This window comes from Silene latifolia, chromosome X (genome assembly GCF_048544455.1).
Source record: "Silene latifolia isolate original U9 population chromosome X, ASM4854445v1, whole genome shotgun sequence".
Lineage (NCBI taxonomy): Eukaryota > Viridiplantae > Streptophyta > Magnoliopsida > Caryophyllales > Caryophyllaceae > Silene > Silene latifolia.
The window spans coordinates 1,219,567-1,244,943 of record NC_133537.1 but is presented as its reverse complement, the minus strand read 5'-3'; the positions used below and the strand labels follow the sequence as shown (position 1 = coordinate 1,244,943).

Sequence of the window (25,377 nt, the reverse complement as noted above, 5' to 3'; positions counted from 1 at the left end):
CTTGCCTACATAGATGATCATTTACATGACTTACATCCGTATAAAATCACTTGCATACTTGTAATAAATTTTTTACGGGTTTTTCTAACATGTTATAAAACATCAACATCACTTGCTATCAATAACAAAACAAAATATCAATAAAATGGGGGAAAAATATTTATGGACAAGAATGTACAAAGTGAAAAGTTGTCACGAGATTCTTGATACTATATATAATACCTAGGGATGGCAATGGGTGGGATATGGATGGGGTGGAGCCATATCCATATCCATATTCATTTAATTTATGGTCATCCATATCCCACCCTCATCCATTTAATATTTTTTCATCCATCCATATCCATATCCACCGGGTGAAGCGGGTGGAGCGGGTACCCGTTGGATATTTTCACAGCGTATAAAATTTAAAGATAATATATCGTAAAAAAATTGTGGCGATAAAATTAAAAGGCATACATAATTCAAGTAACAATATGTGTTAGCAAATAGCAACCTAGTATATATCCAACAACAAAGTGTCTTTGCAAAGCAAGTGACCATACAAATACGCCACGCCAACTACAAAGAAACCACCAACGCATTATATTATTGATTAAACTAACAAAAGTAAGTTACTTTGATTAGTGAAAATAACAATATCCACCTAAATACAAGTTTTACTTTTCCTAAATAACAATATGATATTAAAATTAAGTAAAATTTCTGATAAAAAAAATATACTTTTGAAGGGAAATCATTAATGACCTAAATAATTATTAACTTAATAAAAAATTAATTATAAATATTAATTTCGGATATCCACAAAATTTAAGTTAAGCGGGTGAGAGACGATAATCCATATCCCACCCTAAATTCACCCATATCCATATCCTACCCTAAATTCGAAAAAAATTCGTCATCCATATCCCACCCATTTAATTTCGGGTGGATGGATATCCACAGGGTAAGGGTGGGACTGCCATCCCTAATAATACCAAAGAGAGCCCAACTAGGCAAGTAGCCAAGGGGCATATCAAACCTAATTTATCATTTCTTAATTAAACGGAATCTATTTAATCCGTTTTTTATTTAAACCAGATATTATCCGCCTTAAGTATAAGTGTATAACACAAATTCTTATTGAAGACGGAAATTATTCGTCACAAACGAATATTTAATGCTCGTGCTAATAAACCAACGCACTAACACAAACAAGTGAACGACAGTCTATAGATAGAGAAGGAACGAAAAACAATGGAGAGCAAAGCCGCCACCTCTCTGCTTAGTCAAACTTTTCTATCTCCTTCTCCTCTAAACGACGTCGTTTATCACGCTCCTCTCTTCTTCCCCTCCTCCAAGCGCCTTCGTCATCCTCTTTCTCTCAAGGTTTGTCGTTACTCTTTTTTATTTTTAATTTCATTTTTATTTTTATTTTTTAGAGTTATTTTGATGAAAATTACTGTTTCTGATGAATATTTTTATGTATTTGATTTGCAGTTTCAAAAGCAATTATCAATCTCAAATGTTAATGTTCGTACCGCTTTGTCTGCGAAATGTGCTGCTACATTGTCCGATACTATTAGGTTTGTTATTTGATTTGATTTTATTTCGTGCAGTGATTGTTTTGCAGTAATTTAGTGAGACGGTTAATTTATTTATATATAAAAACACTCATATATTGATAGTAATAAACGAGTGTTTAATTAAACAAGTGTTTAACCAGTAAAATAACATATTCTATATTTTTGTTATTGATTTCTTGTCATTGTATTGTACGGAGTAGTGATTAGTGCGAATTTGAAGTGAATTGTTTTTTTTAAGCGAATTTATGTGATCTAGTCATTGTTTATTAAATGTCATTTGAGAAAAATGAGGACTGATTTAGGTAGAAATCATACTGTTTTGTCCGTGTTCAGCAAGACGTGTAATGTCGGTATTTAGGGGATGCGTTGATATTGTGTGGTGAATATGAAGCGAGATGGAAATGGATCACTTTTGGTCACTGAATGTGTGAATTTCGTTATATGAAGAATGTGATACCTATATGAAGCGAGTTAGAAATCATTACTGTGTTGTCCATATCTATCAAACTAGTTATTTACTCTATAACAGCTATCTTGAGCTATTTGAGTGGGTTAAAGTCCTGTTCTTCATTATATGAAGAATGTGATACCTATATCATTCAGAATTCATCGCTTTTGGCAAACATTGCAATCGTCTTGCTACGTTCTTTCAAAAGCAGTTTTATGACTTCTAGAATTAGTCTGTTTTAGTCTAGTTTTCATATTTACGTTCTGTTTTGGCTTTTACATGGTCCTGAGCTTATTAAGGTGTATGATTCTGAGCAAGTTTTAAGTGCCTTGTTCCACTTGGAAAGTTAGGACAGCATTGAATATTCACATGTAGCTAACTTTCTTCCTTGATGGATTTATATTAGAGCAGTGGAGTTGCCATTTGGTTTACAGAAGGTACTTTCGGTGTAGAAAAAGGTCCACTAGGAAACATGGCGAAATTAGAATAACTCCGAGTTCAGTTGGACAGCAGTTTAAATGAAATTTGTCGATATCCTGTTAATGTAGGTTACTCGGACTCGGTTACAAGTGTTTTGCTCATTTTTTGTAGGTAAAAAATTACAATAGACCTTACTTGAATAAAAAAAAAAAATAATTACACTAGACCACTCTTTTTCTCTTATTGCTGGATGCTAGATATAAAGGTCATCCTAAGCAGTTATATATCCTTCTCTTGCGTGGCACTCATATTTATCACTGTTTGCAGTGAAACATCCACATTAGCCGATATTGACTGGGACAACCTCGGATTTGGACTCTTGCCTACTGATTATATGTATGTTATGAAATGTGCTCGGGGTGAAAATTTCCAAAAAGGCGAACTAAGACGATACGGGAACATTGAAATGAGTCCCGCTGCTGGAGTCTTGAATTATGGACAGGTGCAGTATCCTATTCTTTCACCCCCCATCCTACTGTCTCTCCTATCCTGGTTGATGGCCCTGCATATCTGTGCTGATGCAATATTTGTCCTTCCCTAATTATCTATGCCCGTGTACTTTTTCTTTTCTTTCACCAAATGTACCATACCGTTCCCAAATGTCTTTAGTGGAGCTCTTACATAGCGCAAATTAAGGAATGGAGTACTAATGCGTGCAGACTACCCATGGATTTGAGAAAACCCTTTTTATCACATAACAGATGGTTTCAACTTTCATGTAAAATCCTGTTTCGGATGATAATTGAGCGAAAGATACTGATGGCATATGCTAACATTTTTGTTTTTCTTGAATTGTTGTATCCCATCTTTTACTGTCCTGAAGGGTGTTAGTGGTGTTGCTTCTGTACAGCTATTTGCAAAAGATTGAATTCTTATCTGATGTACTATCTTCAAGTTTATTCATAAATACTAGGAAGAGGGTTTTAGGTTTATGACCAGCTTTTATGGTCAACCTTTGTGGCCTGTTGGGGCTTTCGTTTTATATAATCAATTCAATTCTTATTTCAGGGGTTATTTGAAGGCTTAAAAGCGTATAGAACACAAAATGGTAATATTGTACTTTTTCGTCCAGAGGAGAATGCCTTGAGGATGAGAAATGGTGCAGAGAGGATGTGCATGTCTGCTCCAACTGTTGATCAATTTCTGGAGGCTGTTAAGGAGACAGTGTTGGCAAATGAGCGTTGGGTATATAACAATTTATCTTTCTTGGCTGCAAACATCCTAGTTTAATTTTTTTTCCCCCTGTTTGCTGTGAAATAATTATTAAATTGGCTACACTTTGTGCTGTAGATTCCACCTGTGGGAAAAGGCTCTTTATATATCAGGCCGTTGCTTATGGGGAGCGGGTCTGTTCTTGGAATTGCACCAGCTCCGGAGTACACCTTTATAATTTACGCTTCACCTGTTGGTAATTACTTTAAGGTCAGAAAACAGTCGTCCTCTTTGTATACTTTTCTTTTCTGTTCAATTGTGAATATGTTGTCACATATTAAGATCTTGTAACAGGAAGGTCTTGCGCCCATAAATTTGGTGATTGAAACTGATTTTCATCGTGCTAGTCCTGGTGGAACTGGAGGAGTCAAGACTATCGGAAACTATGCAGCGGTATAGCACTCTTAAATCTTTTTGATGTGTCATTACATATACTCTTGTGTGCACTATTTTCAGATGATTTGTTTTTTCTTTTTAGAGTCTTAGCAATAAAATGTTGTTTCACTTGCTCACATTGCTTATAGTCTAGTCATTTCATTTTCTTGCCAAGGACAGGCTGAGTATCCAATAATCAATTATTTGGTTAGATTGTTCTGCACAATTGAATTTCTATAAATAAAATGCTGAGGAATATTTTTGAAATGTGGTCCTGATGGTATACTTAGCTATTTATATAGAAGATATTGGTTAGAGTCATGGGTAAAACTTGACCAAGTTGAAGTGTATTTGCTGAATTCATAAGACGACGCTGGAAACCACCACTATAGTGATTAGTAGTTAATGCTGTCAACTTTGCTTGGTGATGCATCTTTACTAAGATACTCTCTGCCTCTCTGGTGTTCGTTGTGCTTTTGTTTAACTTATCATTCTTCTCTTGTAGGTTCTTAAGGCTCATTCTGCTGCTAAAGCCAAAGGCTATTCTGATGTACTATACCTGGACTGTCTACAAAAGAAGTACCTGGAGGAGGTTTCCTCTTGTAATGTCTTTGTTGTTAAGGTGTGTTCCTCTCTTCCCTCTCTCTTCACTCCCCTTATTATCTTGGCATTTAAATATGTAGACAGAGTCCATTTGGTTCTTCATACTGTGTTTTGTATACCTTGTTATTTATTTGAGCATTCTGTAGCAGCTCGCTGACCATGCTTTAATTGAGCATTCTGTCCCGGTTGTCAATTTTTTCTTCTAAATCTGCAAATCACAATTCTAATGTTCATCCGGTAATATAATTTTGCAGGGTAACAAGATTTCTACTCCTGCCATAAAAGGAACCATTCTGCCTGGTATAACAAGGAAAAGTATAATTGATATTGCTCGTAGTCTAGGATTTGAGGTATTCCGTAATCTCTCAGGCTCTTTCTCATCAAGTGTTTATTACATACACAATTGCTTACTTCAAGCTTCTAAACCGTGTGTGAACTGCCTAGTTAGTTTTCCTTCATGGCAATCAAGTGTATTAAGATCATTGTTCACAAGTGAGCAACCGTTTTGTTTAATTCTAATTTTTAAATATACGTGAGGACTTCCTTTGGTGGTTGATTATATACCCTATTGAGCTGTTGCTGACTTCCATTGCACAAAAATGTGGTCTCACTTTCATTTGCCATGATGATTAGGATGTCACAGTATCAGGATGTCAAGGATGTAACACGAAAAGTTTTGGCCTATGCAGCCAGAAATTTTCGAAACATTTTCCAAATGTTTTAGTTACTGACGTCTTATTGAAATCTGAATTTTGAGTTGATGTTTCATGTTTTAGTTCATATCCCCTCCTTTTCCTCAAATACATACACCATTTTAAGTTCCCCACTTTACCAATTTTCATTTGGAAAGTAACAGGTAGTATGACTAGTCACGCATAGCGCTATAGTGATGTACAAAATATAGTAACCCAACATTTTTATACCATGTTGACTTAGATATATTACGTCTTGCGTCGTGTTGAGTAGTGCCTTGAATAAGTTTACACTTGACAAAACTAGTAATTACCCAATCATATGTGGTAGTGGTGACATCTAAAGGACTAATGTATCAGAACATGGAAGTATGGAACTCATCAATCCATTTCTGTCTTTACCATTCCTCATGAAGTTGACTTAAAAGCAAACAACTGTAATAGGTGTTTGTTCGGTTCAATGTTTCTGCGACTTTCTTATTGAATTATGAGCATACGTTGCATCATAGTTTTTACAGCTTTTGTAATTTGGTTTATTATTGGTTTTGCTAAATAGGTTGTGGAGGAGCCTGTGTCAGTGGATGAGCTTCTTGATGCTGATGAAGTATTTTGTACTGGCACTGCTGTTGTTGTGTCGCCTGTAGGAAGTATCACATACAAGGATGAAAGGTAACCTTCATATGCTTTTGCTTTTATTAACATGAAAACGATTTTACTTGTGTATTCCTAGCCTGTTTGGAGCCAAAGACTCGTTACTCTTTGGTTCCGGATTATGATGAAATAAAGCAAAATGGCTTACTAAAGTGACTGCGCTTCTTTCTATTGTGAAGTACCAGTCATTCGATGTAGTTTTCGACGGAATTTTCATCTTGGGTAGTATGGGTACAGTCTCTTTGTGTTGCAAACAGGGGGTAAGACTGCGTACATTTGACTCCCCTTACCCCGCAATTTGCGGGAGCCATTGAGGCACTGGGGTAATGTTGTTGTTGTTGTTGTTGTATTCCTAGCCTGTTTGGAAACCAGTGTTTGAATTTCACATCTGAATTTGACCCAAAAATCATGTTTGGCAATCAACTGGATTTTGGCAAAATACTCGGAATTTGATAGAAATTTGGAGAAGCCTTTTACATGACACCCTATGACCTTCCATTTTTAAAATCAACCTCATCCGTACCCTCTCGATCCTTACTCAGTCTCATACTTGTAACTTTTCTCTTCAATGACGAGTTATTTAATTGAAGGTTGTAAGTGTCATGCTACAATAATGATTAGGTGAGATCAATTTCAAATTTTGGTTCAAATTTTAGGGTTATGCAAATCAACTCAAGTATCTTGCCATAGGAAGTTAACACAAAGTGGTTGTAAAAGTCGACATCTTAGAAAGAGAGAGAAAGAGGTGAGAGAAAGACTCCCTCAAATTTCCAGAATATTGGAAGAGATCTGAATTTTTTTTCCTATCTTCTTCCTTAGTACTCCACCTCTCTTCTTGAACCCATTTCTTTATAATCATCTCCCATTCTCCCCTCATCACCATGGTTATATAGATTTCAGGTCATTTTTTAGTCCTTTAATTGCAAAAATATCAGTTTTCTTTCTTTGATTTTCACTTTCTTAAAGACTTGACTTTAATTTTACTCTCCATTTTAGCCTAGGAGAGTTCTTTTTTAGTCATATGACTTTACATTTGATGATCATTATTTCAGTTTCCCTTCTTCAGATCTGGGTTTTAAAATGAAATTCAGGTTTCCAAACACCCCCTAACTGATTTAGACAACCCGAGTTCAAATTATCAATTAAAACACGCCTAACATTCACGTGATAGAAGTTCTACTTGATGCCCATTTCAAGTGCATTCGGAAGTTTTTTTGGGCAACTATTCATATTTTTTTTTTTTGGCATGAAGAGCTGAATTAATAGTGGTTCCTTTGAGATCTAACCCGTCTTCAGTGCTTGGAACTTGGAAGTCAATTGTAAATTTGCGATGTTGTGAATTACAGGTACAGTTTTGGAGATGGAAAGGTTGGGGCTGTAGCACAGCAGCTGTATAGTGCACTTACCAGTCTACAAATGGGTCTTTCCGAGGACAAAATGGGCTGGATTGTCCAACTTAAGTAATTCCTGCTTTCATAATTTTCCTCTTATACAATGTTCTTTACACAGTCCAGAGAATGTTAAATATTGATCTTCTGCTATTTGTTTACAGTTCCTTCTATATATTATCTCAGTTTTTGTTTTGCTACTTGCGCACCATATTTTTAGAAATACTCGATTATGTAATCACCACAGAAAATATAATTTTCAGAAATTTCTGAAGACGAAAAGCGGTTGAAATTCCTAAGATAAAAATGTGTATTGGATTCCTAAAATCCTCTGTCCCACTTTTGTGTCTCTTATCATGTCCTATTGCCTTTATCTTACGACACATCATCCTTCACAAGGAAGGATAACGGTACATAAAAAGGAATACAAAATAGGAAAGAGAATCCGCTCTCCAACTAAATGTCTTAAGAAAGGAAACGCCATCAAAATCTGCCATCTAAGAAAGCATTCATTAACCCAAAAAATTTGGAAGATAGAGATACATTTACTAACCTTAATAACAATAAGGAATAATAAGATCAATATATATGAATTACAAGACGATACCCGTCAAATATACTACTCCAAGACCCAATTTGGTTTGGCTTAGTGAAAGACGGTAAGAACTAAGAAGCATTTACAGAACAAAAAAGTGAGAAAAAGAAATGGGCTGATCTCTCTTTCTACTACTTCCACACATGACAATTGCTATATCCTCTCTTACAAGTAGCTAAGATCAATAGCAAGAAAACGTGAACCCAGATATTGTAATACCCCGTATTTTTATATAATAAATTAAACGGATATTATTATTATATATTAATTATTATACAATTCAGATTACAAATTATATCGAGTTAATGGTGAGTCGATAATTACATCCAACGATCGTAAGTTTACGTTACACATAAGATAATTAAGTAAGGATTACGGGTATTGGTTAAATACAAAATAAGAAGGCATGCTTGATTATTTTTATAGAACCTAGACTACCCATACTCCCTTGTTCACCCCAACCCATACTCCAAAGCCACGCCTACATCACCCCCCATACAAACCATACTTCATTGTTCTTCTATCCCCCTCATCCCGTCTCCCTCCTTAACCAACACCAAAACTCCATCTTTCACGTTTAGAGAGAGAGAGAGAGTGGTCGTGGTTGCTATTGGCGCAGCAAGGAAGGGATAGGGGAGCTTGTCGACGTCTGAGGGTGGCCGTGGTGGCGGCTATGGCGGCAAGAAAGGTAAAGGTTCCAACTCTTCTCTGTTTTCTTTCGAATTGAATGTCGGGTTTTGTGAGTTGTTTGTGTCTTGTCGAAACATTGTTGGTAGTTGTTGGCAAGGTATAAGGGTAGGGTGGTTAGTGGTGAGTGTAGTGGTGGTGGTCACGGTGGTTCTTGGTGGTCTTAATAACAGTAAAATGCGGTAATAATGGGGGGTAGCAAACAGGTTTGTAATACGGGTTACACTCGGGTTTGGATGGGTCTGGTTTGGGTGGTGTTTATGTCGACTAAAGGGAGGTCGACGGGGTGGTGTGGGGGTGTCGGTGTTCGTGGGTTGACGGCGTGTAAGCCGGTGGTGGCTTGACATGAGTTGAATAATAGTTGCGGTGGTGGTGAGAGGAGAAGCAGTGAGTGTTTGGTGATGATGCGCGGTGGACCACGCCAGTTGCCAGCTCTGGTTCGACTCGCCGGCGGCCGTCGACCAGGCTGGTGGTGGTCGTGGGTGGTGAGGTCAGAGTGGGTGCAGGGTCAGGTGGTTGTCGCGGTGGTGAGGTGGCCTGTGGTGGTGTATGTGCGTTGGTGAAGGGGACGAGTTGATATCGAGTGTTTTTGTTATTTCGAAGCGGGTTTTTAATATTTAAATCGTCACATTGTAATGAGTTGTATACTTAATTAGTTAATTTATTTCCCGAGTCTTCTAAATAATTAATTAATGTAATTCCCGAGTTGATTAAATAATTGAAGACGGGTTTAAATCGGGTTGTTTAAGTTGTGGTTCGATTCGGGTTCCTTAAATCATTTAATTAATTAAATTAGTTATTTAATTTAATTCCCGGGTATTGAAATAATTAAAGACATATTTTGGAGTCGGGAATGTTTGAGTTGTTCGAGGTTGGATTCGGGTTTTCTTAAAATAGTATAATCCGTTTAAATTACCGGGTTGGTTTAAGTGTCGAGTTAATTAAGATAAAATAATAATTAATTAACTAGAAATGAGATTTCGAGACGGGTTTGTTAAAAGAGAAAAGTTACTATATCGGGAAGGTTTCCATTTTGAGAAATTATACTTTAATAACTCCCATTTTGGGAAGTTGGGTCAAATACTAATCGGGTTACTTTAATTATCAGTAGGGCATATGTTGGTGTCGGGATTGTATTTCGGGAAGACTTCTAATTGAGAGATCTCCATATTTAGTAGTTAGTAATTAAAAATATTATAATTGTGCTAGGTGATGGATTCGTGAAGGATCGATAATCAATTCATTGCTTCTTTCTGGACTGCTAATTGGAATTTCTTTGGCACTTGAGGTAGGGGAAATACACTTGTCCTGTTATCGTTATTGTTGAATTGTGTTGGCTGAATTCGTGGTGGTTGATTTATATTATCATTTATATTGGGAAAGGTGATTATTTGAATTGATCATATTGAGTATGATATTACAATATCGGATAAGCGGCATGATCTTATGATTCATCATTTAATTGATTTGTATAACGTGTTGCATCAATTTCTTGTGAACATTCATATGCATTGGAGTTGGAGGATGTTCTGTGATATGGAACGAGAGATTAATCGGTCTGTGTGATATTCGGGGATTTGTGATATTCGTGGATTTGTGATATTCGTGGATTTTGTGATATTCGGGAATGTGATATTCGTGGTCTGTGATATTCAGGGTATGTGACATGATGTGGAAGTTATTGATATGGTGTGAAAGTTATTGATATGGTGTGGAAGTATTGTTATGATGTGGGAGTTATTCAGGGTCTGTGATACGGAGAGGTGGAGTATGTGACAAATTGGAAATGGAGCTATGTATTTTATTGTCGTACTTATTTTGTTTTCCCTACTCAACCTCGTGGTTGACCCTGTGTATTCGTGAACACCTGTGATGATCCGTTTTATGGGAGCAGACTTGACGAGTTTAAGAGATAGGACGGGAGCTGGATGGGCGTGAGACATCTGGATCGAGGACGACCTAGTAGCTAGATCATCATCTAGAAGACTTCACTTTTACTTACATCAGTTCTTGGCATTTAATTTGAAAAGAGGAATTGTAATAATTAAGTTAAATATTTTGTAAATTGCCTTGGAGTTTAATTTGTTATTCACTACCTCGGGAAACCGAGATGGTAACAGTCCGTTTTATTAGAGAATGTCTTGACGAGGACTTCTTTTATAAACCGGGGTGTTACAAAGTGGTATCAGAGCGAACGATCCTCAGGCCTAAACCAATGAACCCAATGAACCTAGGATGTGTCTAATTAAAATGAACACCGGGATAGAACTGTTAGGAGCACACTGAGGTAAGGTTTGAGTTAGGGGCCCCCTCACACCGAACCAGTGGCCCTCTCAGTTTGACTCGGAAAGCCCTGAGGGTATATGAGGGAAAGGGTAGAAAAGTTGCCTAAGGATGAACCTGAAATGCCTATACCGTTGCCTAAGTGTTAATTGATTGATGCGTTGATTATTGCATAATCGAGTTGATATAAACTTTGAAACCCATATATTCTAACCATTCCGCAGGACAACGCTACGGTAAGTATTCTGTATGAATGATGACGTGATCATATAATGTTGGAAAATGAGAAACAAATTTTCGAGTTCAGGTTAATAATCAATGAAGTGTTGTGCTAGACGTGAGCATAAAAGTAATTGCGAGTCAATGATAGTTATCTAGGTGGATGTTGAATGATGTGCTGGTAGTACTAATATGACTAAGTAATATGCGGTTGTGTGATCCCGAAGCCATGCTAGTATAGTATCGTGTTAGTAATAGGAAACACAATAGAATTTCATATCTTTAGTCATAGCAATTTTGATTTAGATGTAATGGGTAGGTCGAGATGCGAAGGGAATCTATGGGGTATATGCTTACATAAGTACAGTGTTAGATCTAATTTGGTATGGGTTAGTATCAATAGTGTGATTGTAGGAGTTGGAACATAGTAAATAAATAATTTAGTGATAAAACTTAATTCGGTTGATGTTACTCTTTAATGGACCTTACCACCATTTCTTTTCTGTTTATTGCCTATCGGCGAAAATTTTATGAAAGAGAGCCTCGTGAGTTAGTGTTCATTTGGCGTTGGTTTCATGCTTATATGATATACGGATTAGGAGAAATAAAGATTTTAGTAGGATGTGGTTAGGAAGTTCTGTGCAGTGACGCTTAGCCAATGATGTTGTAAAAATCCACATTTAAATTGCATTAATAATTCTCACATAATTCCAACCCCACCGATCATAAAATTCACATATGTGTTCAAATTAATAAGCCACGAAAAATCTTGGTGTCTTGATATTAAATAATAAGTTTCGCAAACTGACCCAAGTTTTGGACCAATAGCATCACATGTTTGGTTGGACCAACTGAGTTGTAAAATTCTTTAAAAATGGTATTCTTGTGCTTTGAACCTAATTCTTTTCCCTGTGATTTTAACTCTCCGTGTTTTATAAAAGTAATACGAATCAAGTTTTAATCGAACGGTTATTTATTCATTCGTGATCTTTGAAAGTTACAACGTGAAACATGACTTGTAAAATGTGTGTTCTAGGTTGAGTCTTCATACGAGTTGTTTGATTAAATTCATGAGCCTTAGTAATGTGAAATTATAATGTCTACACGATGATAGTAACACGCACGTTCAGTAGTTATGCATCTCAACCAGTGATAAAATTAAAACCTAATTGGTAATATTGTTGGCATGATGGTATAAGTGAAATTGAATAGTTAAAATTGATTCTTAATCGAGGGTGAAATGTTTATACGAGTCCAGTTGTTTACATATATTAATATACATTTGGCATGTTGTGATATCTCTGAGTGTTCATCATATTTGCATAGTGGTCGGATATATATAAATATAAAACTATATTGTCATATCTTGGTGAGGTTGATGGTATTAAAAGTAATTTGATTGATCTAATATGCTCGCATGAATAATTATAATAATTATGTCTAAATGTTTACACATGGATGGTAGTAATGAGTATGTCTAAAATGTTCACAAATGTAGGATGCATCTGAGTCCTAATGTCGTTCATATGAGTCGGTGTGCCTAAAGTATGTTTATTACTTACATTGCATTAATCTATTTCAGTGGAACTACACATATAACATGATAATAAAAAAGTGTTGCTAATTCTTAGTGGATATGTTCATCACTATATCGTCATAAAATGCTAAAGGGATTCTTGCAATTGTAGGAGCATGATATAAAGGAAATTGTTTGATATAATACGACGATTGGTATATCTAGATTCTCGAGTCATCACAATTAATTATATTCTAATAAGGATTGTTGTGAAAACTATGTTGGCAATATTATAATGGGATAACCCTTTGATGATTCACATGCCATGCGTATGTTTAAATGATAGTCGTTACAGCTATGTTTAATTGAGTCGCGAGTTGCCTATTTGTTCAAACCGTGCAAACCAGAGAACTTGTTCACCTTACTAATCTTTTGTCATAGATAATGTGTTACAAGTTATATGATGATATATGTACATGTTTAAGTTGTTTATGCGATATCTTTTATTGTTCTTTGAAAATGATTCATACTTGAGTTGATGGATACAATTGGATGGTATGGTTGCTAAAATGTTAAACATATGGTTGATATGGAAGTAATTTTGTTGTTATTGTGAATCATATAACTATTAATACTCGGTTGTAATTTCAGTTGTTTGACTTCTACATTATTAAGTTAATTACTCATGACGACTTACGATCGATAGTCCCGTAAGGAGTTTAACTGGGAATTTTATAGTGTGCCTCCGATCTAAACTAATAATCTTCTTATATTGACCATATGGTTAGACCCTTGTCTAGTTCTTATGATGTGATAAATCGTTTTAAAATTTAACATGTAATTGAGTTGGTACTTATACTTTCGTGTGACCATGCAACCTGTGATAAATAGATCTGTAATAAAGTGGTACAATTTTGATTGAACACAGTTAATTTGTAGTTTTGCTTTACATTATGGTACGAATCGAATGCTTTGATGAGACGTCACCAGGGAATGTATACTATCTAAAACGTCGCCGATTAAATGCGGTAGTCGTGTTAGCCGTGAATAGAACTGAGTAAAGAAGTGCAACTAAAATCCTGATGATTGAAGTAATAGTCGTTCATTAGTAAAGATAGGGCTGAAATGAATAAGCTGAATCTGTAAGATTATAATATATGAGTCGACACCCAAGCTTGTTTTGTTTAAAGGAATTGAATTAAGTTTATCTGATTTGGGGTTTCGTAGTAAGCCGTAAGTGGATTCTATGACGGCTCTGTTATAAGAGTTATGATTAGGAAAGTTATTCATCGCCCGGTATGAAAGTAAAAGTTTGAAAATGAAGCTAAATTTTGTCGTGTGAGTATAAATTCGGAAGGAGATTTCCAGCTAGTGTCTGGTTGCATGGTTTCATGATAGTTGCTAAAGTCTGGAGTAATGGAATTAGAACGGAGTCACAAGTGGTGGGTCAAGTTAGTCAGGTTATTCGTTCATGTAGCGAATTGGTGAATTGTGGTTGGTTACGAATGTCGAAACGGGAAATGTGATGTGGTGATTTAAGTTAGTTACGTGTTAACATGGTAAGTGATATTAGCATGTCATTGTGTTGGGTGCAGTTTAAATATATTAATACAAAGAACAAAAATTTACGTATGATAGTCTTGTATGTTACCTTTCCAATATCGTTGCTTAATCACTTGTGTGACTCGACCAATAAGTTATAAAATTTGCCAATCAATGTGCATTCGTCATTTATGAATAATTACCAAACCTTTGCGATGAGGATTTAAAATATTTCTGGGACGATAAGTACTGCGAAACTGGTTGTCTTCATTTGTCATCAGTGATTCTGTGCCTTGACCTGAATTTGTACAATTGTGTAAAGGAAAGTTAGATTGGACCTATTAGGTTATAAAATTTTAATAAGATCGATTTACCAAGGTGTTGACCCTAATTCTTTCCTGATGATGATTGATCCCCTATATTCTAAAGTATGAAATTACAATGATTGGTGAGGTGAATAATTACTAATAATTTTTACTGGTAACGGTAGCAATGTAGCATCCTTGAAACAGTTGTATATCGATTGTCTTTGGTAAGAACTAGTTATCTGGGACGTGAGTTGAGAACCTTTTATTTTTTTTTAGTTGTTAGCAATAGTTTGAGACCGTAGATATAATAATGAAGGTTACGAGGACGTAACCATGTTTCTAGTTGGGGAGGATTGTAAAATCTTGATGCTTAAATTGCACTTGTTTGTAGGCTATAGTTGACCAAGTTGACGTTTAGTTGTGGGGTACGTATGCAAATGAGATCTATATGTTTTGTTACTACTTCTGTTAGTTGGTTGATGTGTAAAAGGGAAGTGTGATTAAACCGTAATGTAATGAGTTACGAGTGGCCTATGAGCCGAGTGATGATTACGGGAGATATGTTTGCGGTCCGATGCGACCATGGTTAATGAGTTTATGTTGAGTTTGAGATCGGAATTGAGATAAAAGATGATGGTGTTCTCATATGAGTATTCAATTGGTATACATTGTGTTCTCAGTTGTTATTTGTTGTAGTTAGTCGGGTTAAGAAAGACGAGTTAAAACTTCGGGACGAAGTTTCTTTTTAGGAGGGCAGAATGTAACATTCCGTATTTGTCATGTTTAATTGGTGTGTCAAAAGTGGTGTTAACCGCGTTAGAAATGCGTGACGTCCATAAGTACGATATGCAATACCATTTTGAGGTTTGGGTATGGGAGCGAACTTCGGGACGAAGTTCATTTTAAGGGGGGAAGACTGTAATACCCCGTATTTTTATATAATAAATTAAACGGATATTATTATTATATATTAATTATTATACAATTCAGATTACAAATTATATCGAGTTAATGGTGAGTCGATAATTACATCCAACGATCGTAAGTTTACGTTACACATAAGATAATTAAGTAAGGATTACGGGTATTGGTTAAATACAAAATAAGAAGGCATGCTTGATTATTTTTATAGAACCTAGACTACCCATACTCCCTTGTTCACCCCAACCCATACTCCAAAGCCACGCCTACATCACCCCCCATACAAACCATACTTCATTGTTCTTCTATCCCCCTCATCCCGTCTCCCTCCTTAACCAACACCAAAACTCCATCTTTCACGTTTAGAGAGAGAGAGAGAGTGGTCGTGGTTGCTATTGGCGCAGCAAGGAAGGGATAGGGGAGCTTGTCGACGTCTGAGGGTGGCCGTGGTGGCGGCTATGGCGGCAAGAAAGGTAAAGGTTCCAACTCTTCTCTGTTTTCTTTCGAATTGAATGTCGGGTTTTGTGAGTTGTTTGTGTCTTGTCGAAACATTGTTGGTAGTTGTTGGCAAGGTATAAGGGTAGGGTGGTTAGTGGTGAGTGTAGTGGTGGTGGTCACGGTGGTTCTTGGTGGTCTTAATAACAGTAAAATGCGGTAATAATGGGGGGTAGCAAACAGGTTTGTAATACGGGTTACACTCGGGTTTGGATGGGTCTGGTTTGGGTGGTGTTTATGTCGACTAAAGGGAGGTCGACGGGGTGGTGTGGGGGTGTCGGTGTTCGTGGGTTGACGGCGTGTAAGCCGGTGGTGGCTTGACATGAGTTGAATAATAGTTGCGGTGGTGGTGAGAGGAGAAGCAGTGAGTGTTTGGTGATGATGCGCGGTGGACCACGCCGATTTGCCAGCTCTGGTTCGACTCGCCGGCGGCCGTCGACCAGGCTGGTGGTGGTCGTGGGTGGTGAGGTCGAGTGGGTGCGGGGTCAGGTGGTTGTCGCGGTGGTGAGGTGGCCTGTGGTGGTGTATGTGCGTTGGTGAAGGGGACGAGTTGATATCGAGTGTTTTTGTTATTTCGAAGCGGGTTTTTAATATTTAAATCGTCACATTGTAATGAGTTGTATACTTAATTAGTTAATTTATTTCCCGAGTCTTCTAAATAATTAATTAATGTAATTCCCGAGTTGATTAAATAATTGAAGACGGGTTTAAATCGGGTTGTTTAAGTTGTGGTTCGATTCGGGTTCCTTAAATCATTTAATTAATTAAATTAGTTATTTAATTTAATTCCCGGGTATTGAAATAATTAAAGACATATTTTGGAGTCGGGAATGTTTGAGTTGTTCGAGGTTGGATTCGGGTTTTCTTAAAATAGTATAATCCGTTTAAATTACCGGGTTGGTTTAAGTGTCGAGTTAATTAAGATAAAATAATAATTAATTAACTAGAAATGAGATTTCGAGACGGGTTTGTTAAAAGAGAAAAGTTACTATATCGGGAAGGTTTCCATTTTGAGAAATTATACTTTAATAACTCCCATTTTGGGAAGTTGGGTCAAATACTAATCGGGTTACTTTAATTATCAGTAGGGCATATGTTGGTGTCGGGATTGTATTTCGGGAAGACTTCTAATTGAGAGATCTCCATATTTAGTAGTTAGTAATTAAAAATATTATAATTGTGCTAGGTGATGGATTCGTGAAGGATCGATAATCAATTCATTGCTTCTTTCTGGACTGCTAATTGGAATTTGCTGGCACTTGAGGTAGGGGAAATACACTTGTCTGTTATCGTTATTGTTGAATTGTGTTGGTGAATTCGTGGTGGTTGATTTATATTATCATTTATATTGGGAAAGGTGATTATTTGAATTGATCATATTGAGTATGATATTACAATATCGGATAAGCGGCATGATCTTATGATTCATCATTTAATTGATTTGTATAACGTGTTGCATCAATTTCTTGTGAACATTCATATGCATTGGAGTTGGAGGATGTTCGTGATATGGAAATGTAGATTAATCAGTGTCTGTGATATTCAGGGATTTGTGATATTCGGGATTTGTGATATTCGGGATTTTGTGATATTCAGGGAATGTGATATTCAGGGTCTGTGATATTCAGGGTATGTGACATGATGTGGAAGTTATTGATATGGTGTGAAAGTTATTGATATGGTGTGGAAGTATTGTTATGATGTGGGAGTTATTCGAGTGCGTGATACGGAGAGGTGGAGTATGTGACAAATTGGAAATGGAGCTATGTATTTTATTGTCGTACTTATTTTGTTTTCCCTACTCAACCTCGTGGTTGACCATTGTGTATTCGTGAACACCGTGATGATCCGTTTATGGGGAGCAGACTTGTGAGTTTAAGAGATAGGACGGGGAGCTGGATGGGCGTGAGACACCGGATCTGGATCGAGACGACCTAGTAGCTAGATCATCATCTAGAAGACTTCACTTTTACTTACATCAGTTCTTGGCATTTAATTTGAAAAGAGGAATTGTAATAATTAAGTTAAATATTTTGTAAATTGCCTTGGAGTTTAATTTGTTATTCACTACCTCGGGAAACCGAGATGGTAACAGTCCGTTTTATTAGAGAATGTCTTGACGAGGACTTCTTTTATAAACCGGGGTGTTACAGATATATATGGTCTACACCGGGGAGAATGAATTTTCTTTCTAGCACAAAATCATTATTCTTATTCTTATTATTTATTTATTAAATATATATTATTATTTTTTTAGTATTGTTTTAACTTCTGTGCAAGTTTTTCGATGATAAATAAAATCATCTAGAAATCGAGTTTTTATTGTTGAGGATTGAGACGTTGTACAGTGATGGGTAATCCTTTAGGGAATTCGACGTAAGGGTAGGCGAAAGCTTGGTCTTTATCGGCTAATTGCCAGTTGAAGTTAAGTACCAAATGGCGGATGAAAATAGCCATCTCTAGCTTAGCTAGTTCGGAACCTGCACATAGTCTTGGTCCTCCCCCAAACGGCATGAACTTGTTGCTGCTTGAGCTGCTTACTGTCGCTCCACGGTTACCTCCGTTCTGTTTCATAATGGCAACACTTAAAAAGGTAAGATACTTAATGTTGGATCTTCATGTCACTACGTGCTAATTAGTTGTATGATTGTCATAAAACTATAACAGCAAGTACATTAAGTCAGTTCTGCAAAGGCTTCAGTTAAGACGGGTTGATAAATACAACCTTATTTCTTTATTAGAAGCACACGGACAATATGAATATCAAAATAGTGTGTCGAAAATTACGACAACTTACTGTTAACGCAAATTCTTGTCTAAGAAAGGTATATTCGTCTTAAACATGAAAAAAAATGTTAAATAGTTAGATGGGACGAAAAATAGAATGTCTTGAGAATGATAAAGATCTTGTCCAATCTAACAATATGAGTTCTATTTGAAACTTAAGACCTATGACCGTCTTAAAGGAGACCAACTATACTTCTAAAATCCTAAATCAAAGAAGTGGCGAAGCAATGGGACAAGCACATACTGACACAAATCTTTAAGCAGGGAAGAATATGAAATTGTCAGTCCAAATTAAGTATTCAGATTTTGTATCTGTAAGTTATGTTACTAGTACATTAATAGTCGCTCATACAAAACTTTCAATCAATGTTTTAGTCATACTAACTTCGAATAATACCTCCGCCACTAAACAAAGGTATTTCAAGGCTAATTAATGTGAGTGTTTTGCTCCTCTGAAAAGGAACCAAGCTCATAATAAATCATTGCTAACAAAATTAATTTTAGAGGAAAAGAAAGAATGTAAAATTTGGCAAAGAAATAAAGAAGCTGAGATATGAATAATTAGACGTATATTTTATAGATTTAGGTATGTAGATGTCAATGAGAAAAAGAAGGGGACGTTGTGACGCAATTATGAGAATAGTAGAATCCAAGTTGTCAAATCCAAGAGGGTATCTAGAATAATTAAAGGTGATCAACTTTGCTTCATTACTTATATAACTATAAGGTTAATACCTGTCTCCTTATAATTAAGAGGAAAAAACGAAAGGGAATCAAACATTTGAGTCCTATTAGTCACTGTTTAACGGTTTAACCAAGAGACTGGAAAAAAGCTTTGACCTACTGTTTTTTTATAAGGAGCAGCTATATGTTAGCCCCAGGCAATTATTTTCTATCTCACACCGACTTAATTGCTAGTTATCTTTTATAGCATCGTTATATGGAGTATAAGATATAACGATTGTTTTAATACTCCGTAGTTGATTGTTACTTTGTTAGTTCGGTGCATGACCCGAAATCAGGGGGAGCTACATATTATCATGGGGTGCTATCCAAATTCCAAAAAAAAAATAGTTAAAATTAATGATCTGTGCTACCCGAAATCTATAAACATGCAGTCTCAGCAAATATACTAAACTAGACGAAGAAAATTTTCTACCCAACATATCTGACTACGCCCCTGCCTAAAATAATCAATTTTGTCTCATAATAAAGTTCATCAATCCACCATTACATTCGATTGTAGAACGTCAAATAAATAGATTATTTTGGGAAGGAGCGAGTAATGCGACTCCAACATCCTCAGTGCACTGGAAATCAGCTAACCCATAGTTGACAAATAAAATGAAAGTAAATGGGGAAAAAAGAAAATTCCTAGGGGAGATACATCGTGGTTTTGCGGACCCGTTGAGAAAAATAAAAGACATATTGCACGTGCAATCTACAGTCCCCACGCCCACGTGGGGGGGCAATTATCCTCTTTGGACCATATTAATGGGGAGAGAGAAAAACATAGAGTATAAAAAAATAACGAGTAATAATAATATTAATTATTAATAACGTAATAATAATAATAATAATAAAAATAAAAGAAGTCTTATCTTATACGTAAATCATATAGTCCGTGGGTCTGTGGTTGATCACATCAAAACTAGTGGTATCAAAGGTGGCCTATTTGCTATTTCAAACCCCCACGCCCACCTTCTCCGTACTCAGTGCTTAACCTACTGCTTTGATTGTGACACTTCATCTGCTGGGTCCCTACCTTTTTCCCTCATCAAATATTTCTATGAATTATTTTGTTGGAAAATGAGATAAGAAAGAAACAATAGATTCTTCTTTAAGACGGGTAAAATAATATGAATAAAACAAAAACAGAACATGGAGATGCTATTTGACCCATTTTTAAATTAATAGAGACAAATACATTCGTCTTAAGGGAAACTAACTGGAAAAAAAATGTAGGATCATGTTGCTAATTTTTATATTTACCCCTCTATCCGAGGTTGTAATTAATTAAACTCGGCTAACTCGCAAAATCCTCGAAATCGATTTGCTTCAAGCTCGTTCAAACCAATTTCGAGCCCGAGCTGGAGCTGATCTTTATCAAATCCAACTCAAGCCATGCTCAAGCTTTTTCTGAGCGCAATCTTTTTTCAAGCTTGACGAGCTCTAACCCGAACTAAGCTCGAGCTCAAAATGGTTCCATTCTGATCGGCCCAATAACATCTCGATTTCTATCTTATGAATAATGCATAAAAAGCAAATCAATATAATTGACTAGGATAAAGGGAGTCCACGATTGATTAGCTGTTGTAGAGGAAGTACCAAATTACCAAATAATGGACGAAATCACTCCCGAGTACCAAATATAATGGAGGAAGGGCTTGATAAACATATTACACGAATATAGCCACAAGCAAAACCTAACCAAGAGGTGAGTCCTATCAATATGACAACCAATTTGGGAAGAAAGTTTGGTTTAGGATATATACCTTGGGTGTACGTAATGTTATAGACAGAAATCATTCAATTCAAACTACCCCACTCAGTCATTCTCAAAGTACCATCACCCTTAAGTCGAGGGGCATTCCCTAATTTTTCTCTAGGGTCCCTAATATTTGATTTTTTTTTTTTTTTAAACTACATGAGAAAAACTCTGACAAATTTTGGAGCATTCAACTGCCCTTCTATTCATTGATCATTAGTGAAATTCGTGCTCCTATCTTAGTCAATTGTATTTACTAGTCGTCCTATGAATGCTGGATAGGCTCTTGTTTTTAGTCAAATTGATTTACTAGTAGTACCGTGAATGCTGCATATTTTCTTGTTTTTTATGTAGAAAAGTAAACCATAGCAACAACTGGAGTACCATATATTCAACATGCAGTCAATATCCTAAGATCCGTCTTACAATAATATTTAAACAAAACACGTCAAATATCACCTAACTTGGCGTATATAAGACAAATCTTTTGTTTTTTCATACGCATTCTGCTTTTATCTTATTTATACACCCCGTCTTAAATAAGAATTTTTGTTCAACATGAACTTCCAACAAGCATATTTGAGCCACTTCAAAACATAATCACCTTTTACTATTATTCCTTGAAGGTCTTGAATGAGACTTGCGATTTTGATTCTAAGCAAATCATACTTTTGAACTTTCCGTAAAAATACTACGAACCGGTATCAAAATTTCACTAAAACTTAAAATCATCACAATTCACAAGGGACTTGGGCGTTTGTCACTACGAGTAGTAGTTAGTTCTAATTACGCAAGTCTAGCAGAAGACCGTCCTATAACGAGACTACCTCAAATAGTCAAATATTATTAGTAAATTTAGTTTCGTCTCATAGTAATCAACCTCATAAGATAATTTAAGCTTTTTACGTAATGCAGAGTAACACTAAAGAAAAAGACCAGACAGGGAGGAGAAGATGCATATATAAAATAAGACTAACCTGTTGCCACCTCCAGGGATTGAAGAGGTGAGGCTGGTCAAAAAGGGCAGCATCCAAATGCGCAGCTGAAATCACCGGCAGCACTTTCCATCCACATGGAATGTCATAACCTTTACAACATCAAACGTTACTACATTAATTAACTAAAGCTTCCGCGATCTCTTTATTATAAAGCAAATATATATTTCTTATATATAAAAGCCTTCTTCTACTTTCTGGCCGGCAGTTTTCCCATGAATCATCCACAAAAGAAAGACAAACACACACAAAAATGACGAAAGCATAATAAGAGAGATTCGTCCCAAATTTACAACTGACATTACCTTTATACCGAACGTCTTTAACAGCCTTCCGATGTAGAAACCTCACGACATTACCCAGCCTCAGTGTTTCCGTAATAACCTTCACAATTCACAAAATAGTGTTACTTTTATTGACACTTGTCACAAACGTTCTCGACCGATACATACAACTCTTGCATACTACAACCACATTATATGTGACGGCTGAAAAGTTTTGTGATGTTGAAAACACATGACGCATGTATCCACGAAACTACGCAACAGACTACTACAAATTTTTATATGAGATGTTTTCATGATAATACAATCGAGAAAGTAACCCATTTGAGGTAGTTAATCTTTGAGAGAGTTAGTTAATTGGTTGGCTATATCATGTATAGGTTAGTTTATAATTAAATGGAGATGGCTTACACATTGCGTAAATTCCATTTTCTTGTAGTCCTCCCAATTTAACTCTTTCTCATCTGATTCCTGCTTAGCTTTGGAAATGGAAAGTTGCTCTTCCTGAATATTTTAGTAAAAAATGAAAATTTAAGGAAAACGTATGAGAATATTAAAATATAAAAAGAGAGAAGAGAGATTAAAGAAAAAGGTATACCCTTAATTGCTGAAGAACAGCTGGGGAATCCTGAAGAAAAAAGATGGCTAAAGCAATGGAAACAGAGGAAGTTTCATGACCAGCAAAGAGTAAACTCAAAATTAAGTCAAGTATTTGCTCTGTTGAAAGATTTGAATGCTTCAACACCCATCCAAGGAGATCATCATCATTCATACTATCATTCCCACCGTTCTTCATCTTCTCTAATCTTTCATTCATCTTCCCCTCGATAAAGTTAAGAATTGTTGATCTTGACTGTCCATTATAATTAAGTGAGAAGATTTCAATAACTTGATAGTATGAGGTAATTTAGTACGACGACAATATAGACTTGTCTTCGTCACGAAATGATTTGGAGTCAGCTAACAAGAATTGTCATAAGAAACCGTCAATACGACAAATCAATTTTCGGGTTAGTGTTAAATACCTTGAGAGCCCTTCTGTAAGGAGTTCCAGGGAAATTTAAAGGAGGTGATATAACACCCTTCATAAAAGTAATATATTCCTTTTTAAGCTGCTCTGTTTCTTGCTCTCCAGGATCCAAGCTCATTATATGTTTTGCCATCAAATTGAATGTGAACTACAAAAACAGCACATAAAATACTTAAACCAGTTAATAAATACGACATTTAAAACTCGACTTTTTAAGTGAAAAAATGACATTAATGCTCCTATGAAGATTAAAATTTTTACCTTCTTAGCTTCATCCTGAGCAGAAAAGGAACAATTTTCTTTCCATGAATTAAGCACAAATAAAGTGTGTTTCTCAACCTCTTTGATTAAATGAGTTTTTAGTCTACCATTGCATAAAAAGTTCAGAGAAATATTTCTCATGTCTCTGTGCATGTCTCCCACCAAAACAAGCATCGACCATTTTCCAAGTATTCCACCAATGCTTTTGGGATAACTACATTCAAACAACCTCCCTTCATTTTGGAGGATGTACCTATTGAGACCAGGATCCACTGATACAATGGTGGGTTCCCCAAACAAATGTGACTTGTAGATTTTCCCAAACCTGTAATAACGTAAAGAGTACATAAATATATTAACATATGAATTATATCACTAGACATATACACTCGACACTCGGACGTGGGTACGGACATAAACATGATTACTTTTATCCGAGACTGAGCAACATCACTTATAAGTTACGATATGTCGAATAACTTAAATCACTAAATGTGAGTACCTTGCAACATGTTGTTCCATGAACTGTCCTATAGTAGTAGCAGTGTAGGGCTTCAAATAACCCATAGTTTCTCCAATAAAAGGCAAACCCATTTTGCCTGGAGGAAGGTTTAAAGGAGGTTTCTTTGTTTTAAAGAAGTTGAGCATCCAAGACAAAGTTAAAACAAATGGAAGAAGGTACAAGAAGAATTCTAAGTCAGACATTGGTTTCTGAGTAGTTTATGCAAGTTTTTAGTGCATATAAAAAATGCCAAGTAAAAGCTGACTTTATTTTGTCCTTGGCTTTTGATCCTCTTTAAGATGCAGCAACACAAAGCAGAGGAACCAAGACAAGTTTTAAAGTAGAGAAGGAGAGGGAGTGAGAGAGGATCAAGAACAAAGAGCTAATGTTAAATGAAAAGATTTGAAGCTAATTTGTGGTCTTTTATAACCTGCTTTCACTGTCATTTTTAAAAGCAAATTTGGCCCAGATATAAAGCAAAGGAGGACGATTTACAAACAAATGAACAAAAGGTAACATTTGATTTTTGTTTTTAAGGACGATTTATCATAAAAACAGAAAACAAATTACAAAAATAATCTTTAGCGAATTTTACTTGCCTTATTCTTTTAATCTTAATAATTTCAGTTTTATAAATTCGTTTCAGTTTATTTTACTCTTCTCTTTACTTTACTTCACTTCAAATTTTTCTTTACTTTAAATTTAGACGGTTTCAAGCGAAAAAAATAAACAATTCCTTACTATTATCCTAAATATTCAAAGCAATGCAATTTACCCTTTTGTTGCACATATTGCTAAAATGGTACAGAATTATCTGATCCGACTACATAACTACATTAATATTCTAACTTATAAAAACCTACAATTTTATCATAATTAAAACACTCCTTTACAAGGGTTGATCTCTCTTAAGATAGCCATATTCGTGTTAAGTTTAAAAAGGGGTTTAATACTAATGCGGTTGCATGGGACAATCTTTTTGCCGTTTTCAAAACATTCTACTTTTCATCGCATCTAACAATTTGACCCGTTTCATATTAGAGACTAATA

General features: G+C 35.8%; 2 protein-coding genes across 2 annotated transcripts; one reads left to right on the top strand and one right to left on the bottom strand.

The window, feature by feature from the left end:
- The first annotated feature begins 1,178 nt into the window (after positions 1–1,178).
- LOC141622147 (branched-chain amino acid aminotransferase 2, chloroplastic-like) lies at positions 1,179–7,588 on the top strand. Its single transcript, XM_074438204.1, has 10 exons — positions 1,179–1,368; positions 1,480–1,565; positions 2,761–2,935; positions 3,502–3,678; positions 3,784–3,915; positions 4,000–4,098; positions 4,586–4,702; positions 4,938–5,033; positions 5,932–6,044; positions 7,373–7,588. The coding sequence occupies exons 1-10, from the start codon at positions 1,237–1,239 to the stop codon at positions 7,488–7,490; spliced, it is 1,245 nt and encodes a 414-aa protein (XP_074294305.1). The 5' UTR covers positions 1,179–1,236; the 3' UTR covers positions 7,491–7,588.
- Positions 7,589–18,136: 10,548 nt separating this feature from the next.
- Positions 18,137–24,781, bottom strand: LOC141622144 (cholesterol 22-monohydroxylase CYP90B51-like). The gene is made up of 8 exons (XM_074438202.1): positions 24,328–24,781; positions 23,826–24,150; positions 23,560–23,712; positions 23,133–23,387; positions 22,946–23,038; positions 22,556–22,634; positions 22,233–22,342; positions 18,137–18,545 (listed from the first exon to the last, which is right to left on the bottom strand). Exons 1-8 carry the CDS (start codon positions 24,528–24,530, stop codon positions 18,300–18,302), a joined length of 1,464 nt encoding a protein of 487 aa, XP_074294303.1. The 5' UTR covers positions 24,531–24,781; the 3' UTR covers positions 18,137–18,299.
- Between the last annotated feature and the right edge of the window lie 596 nt (positions 24,782–25,377).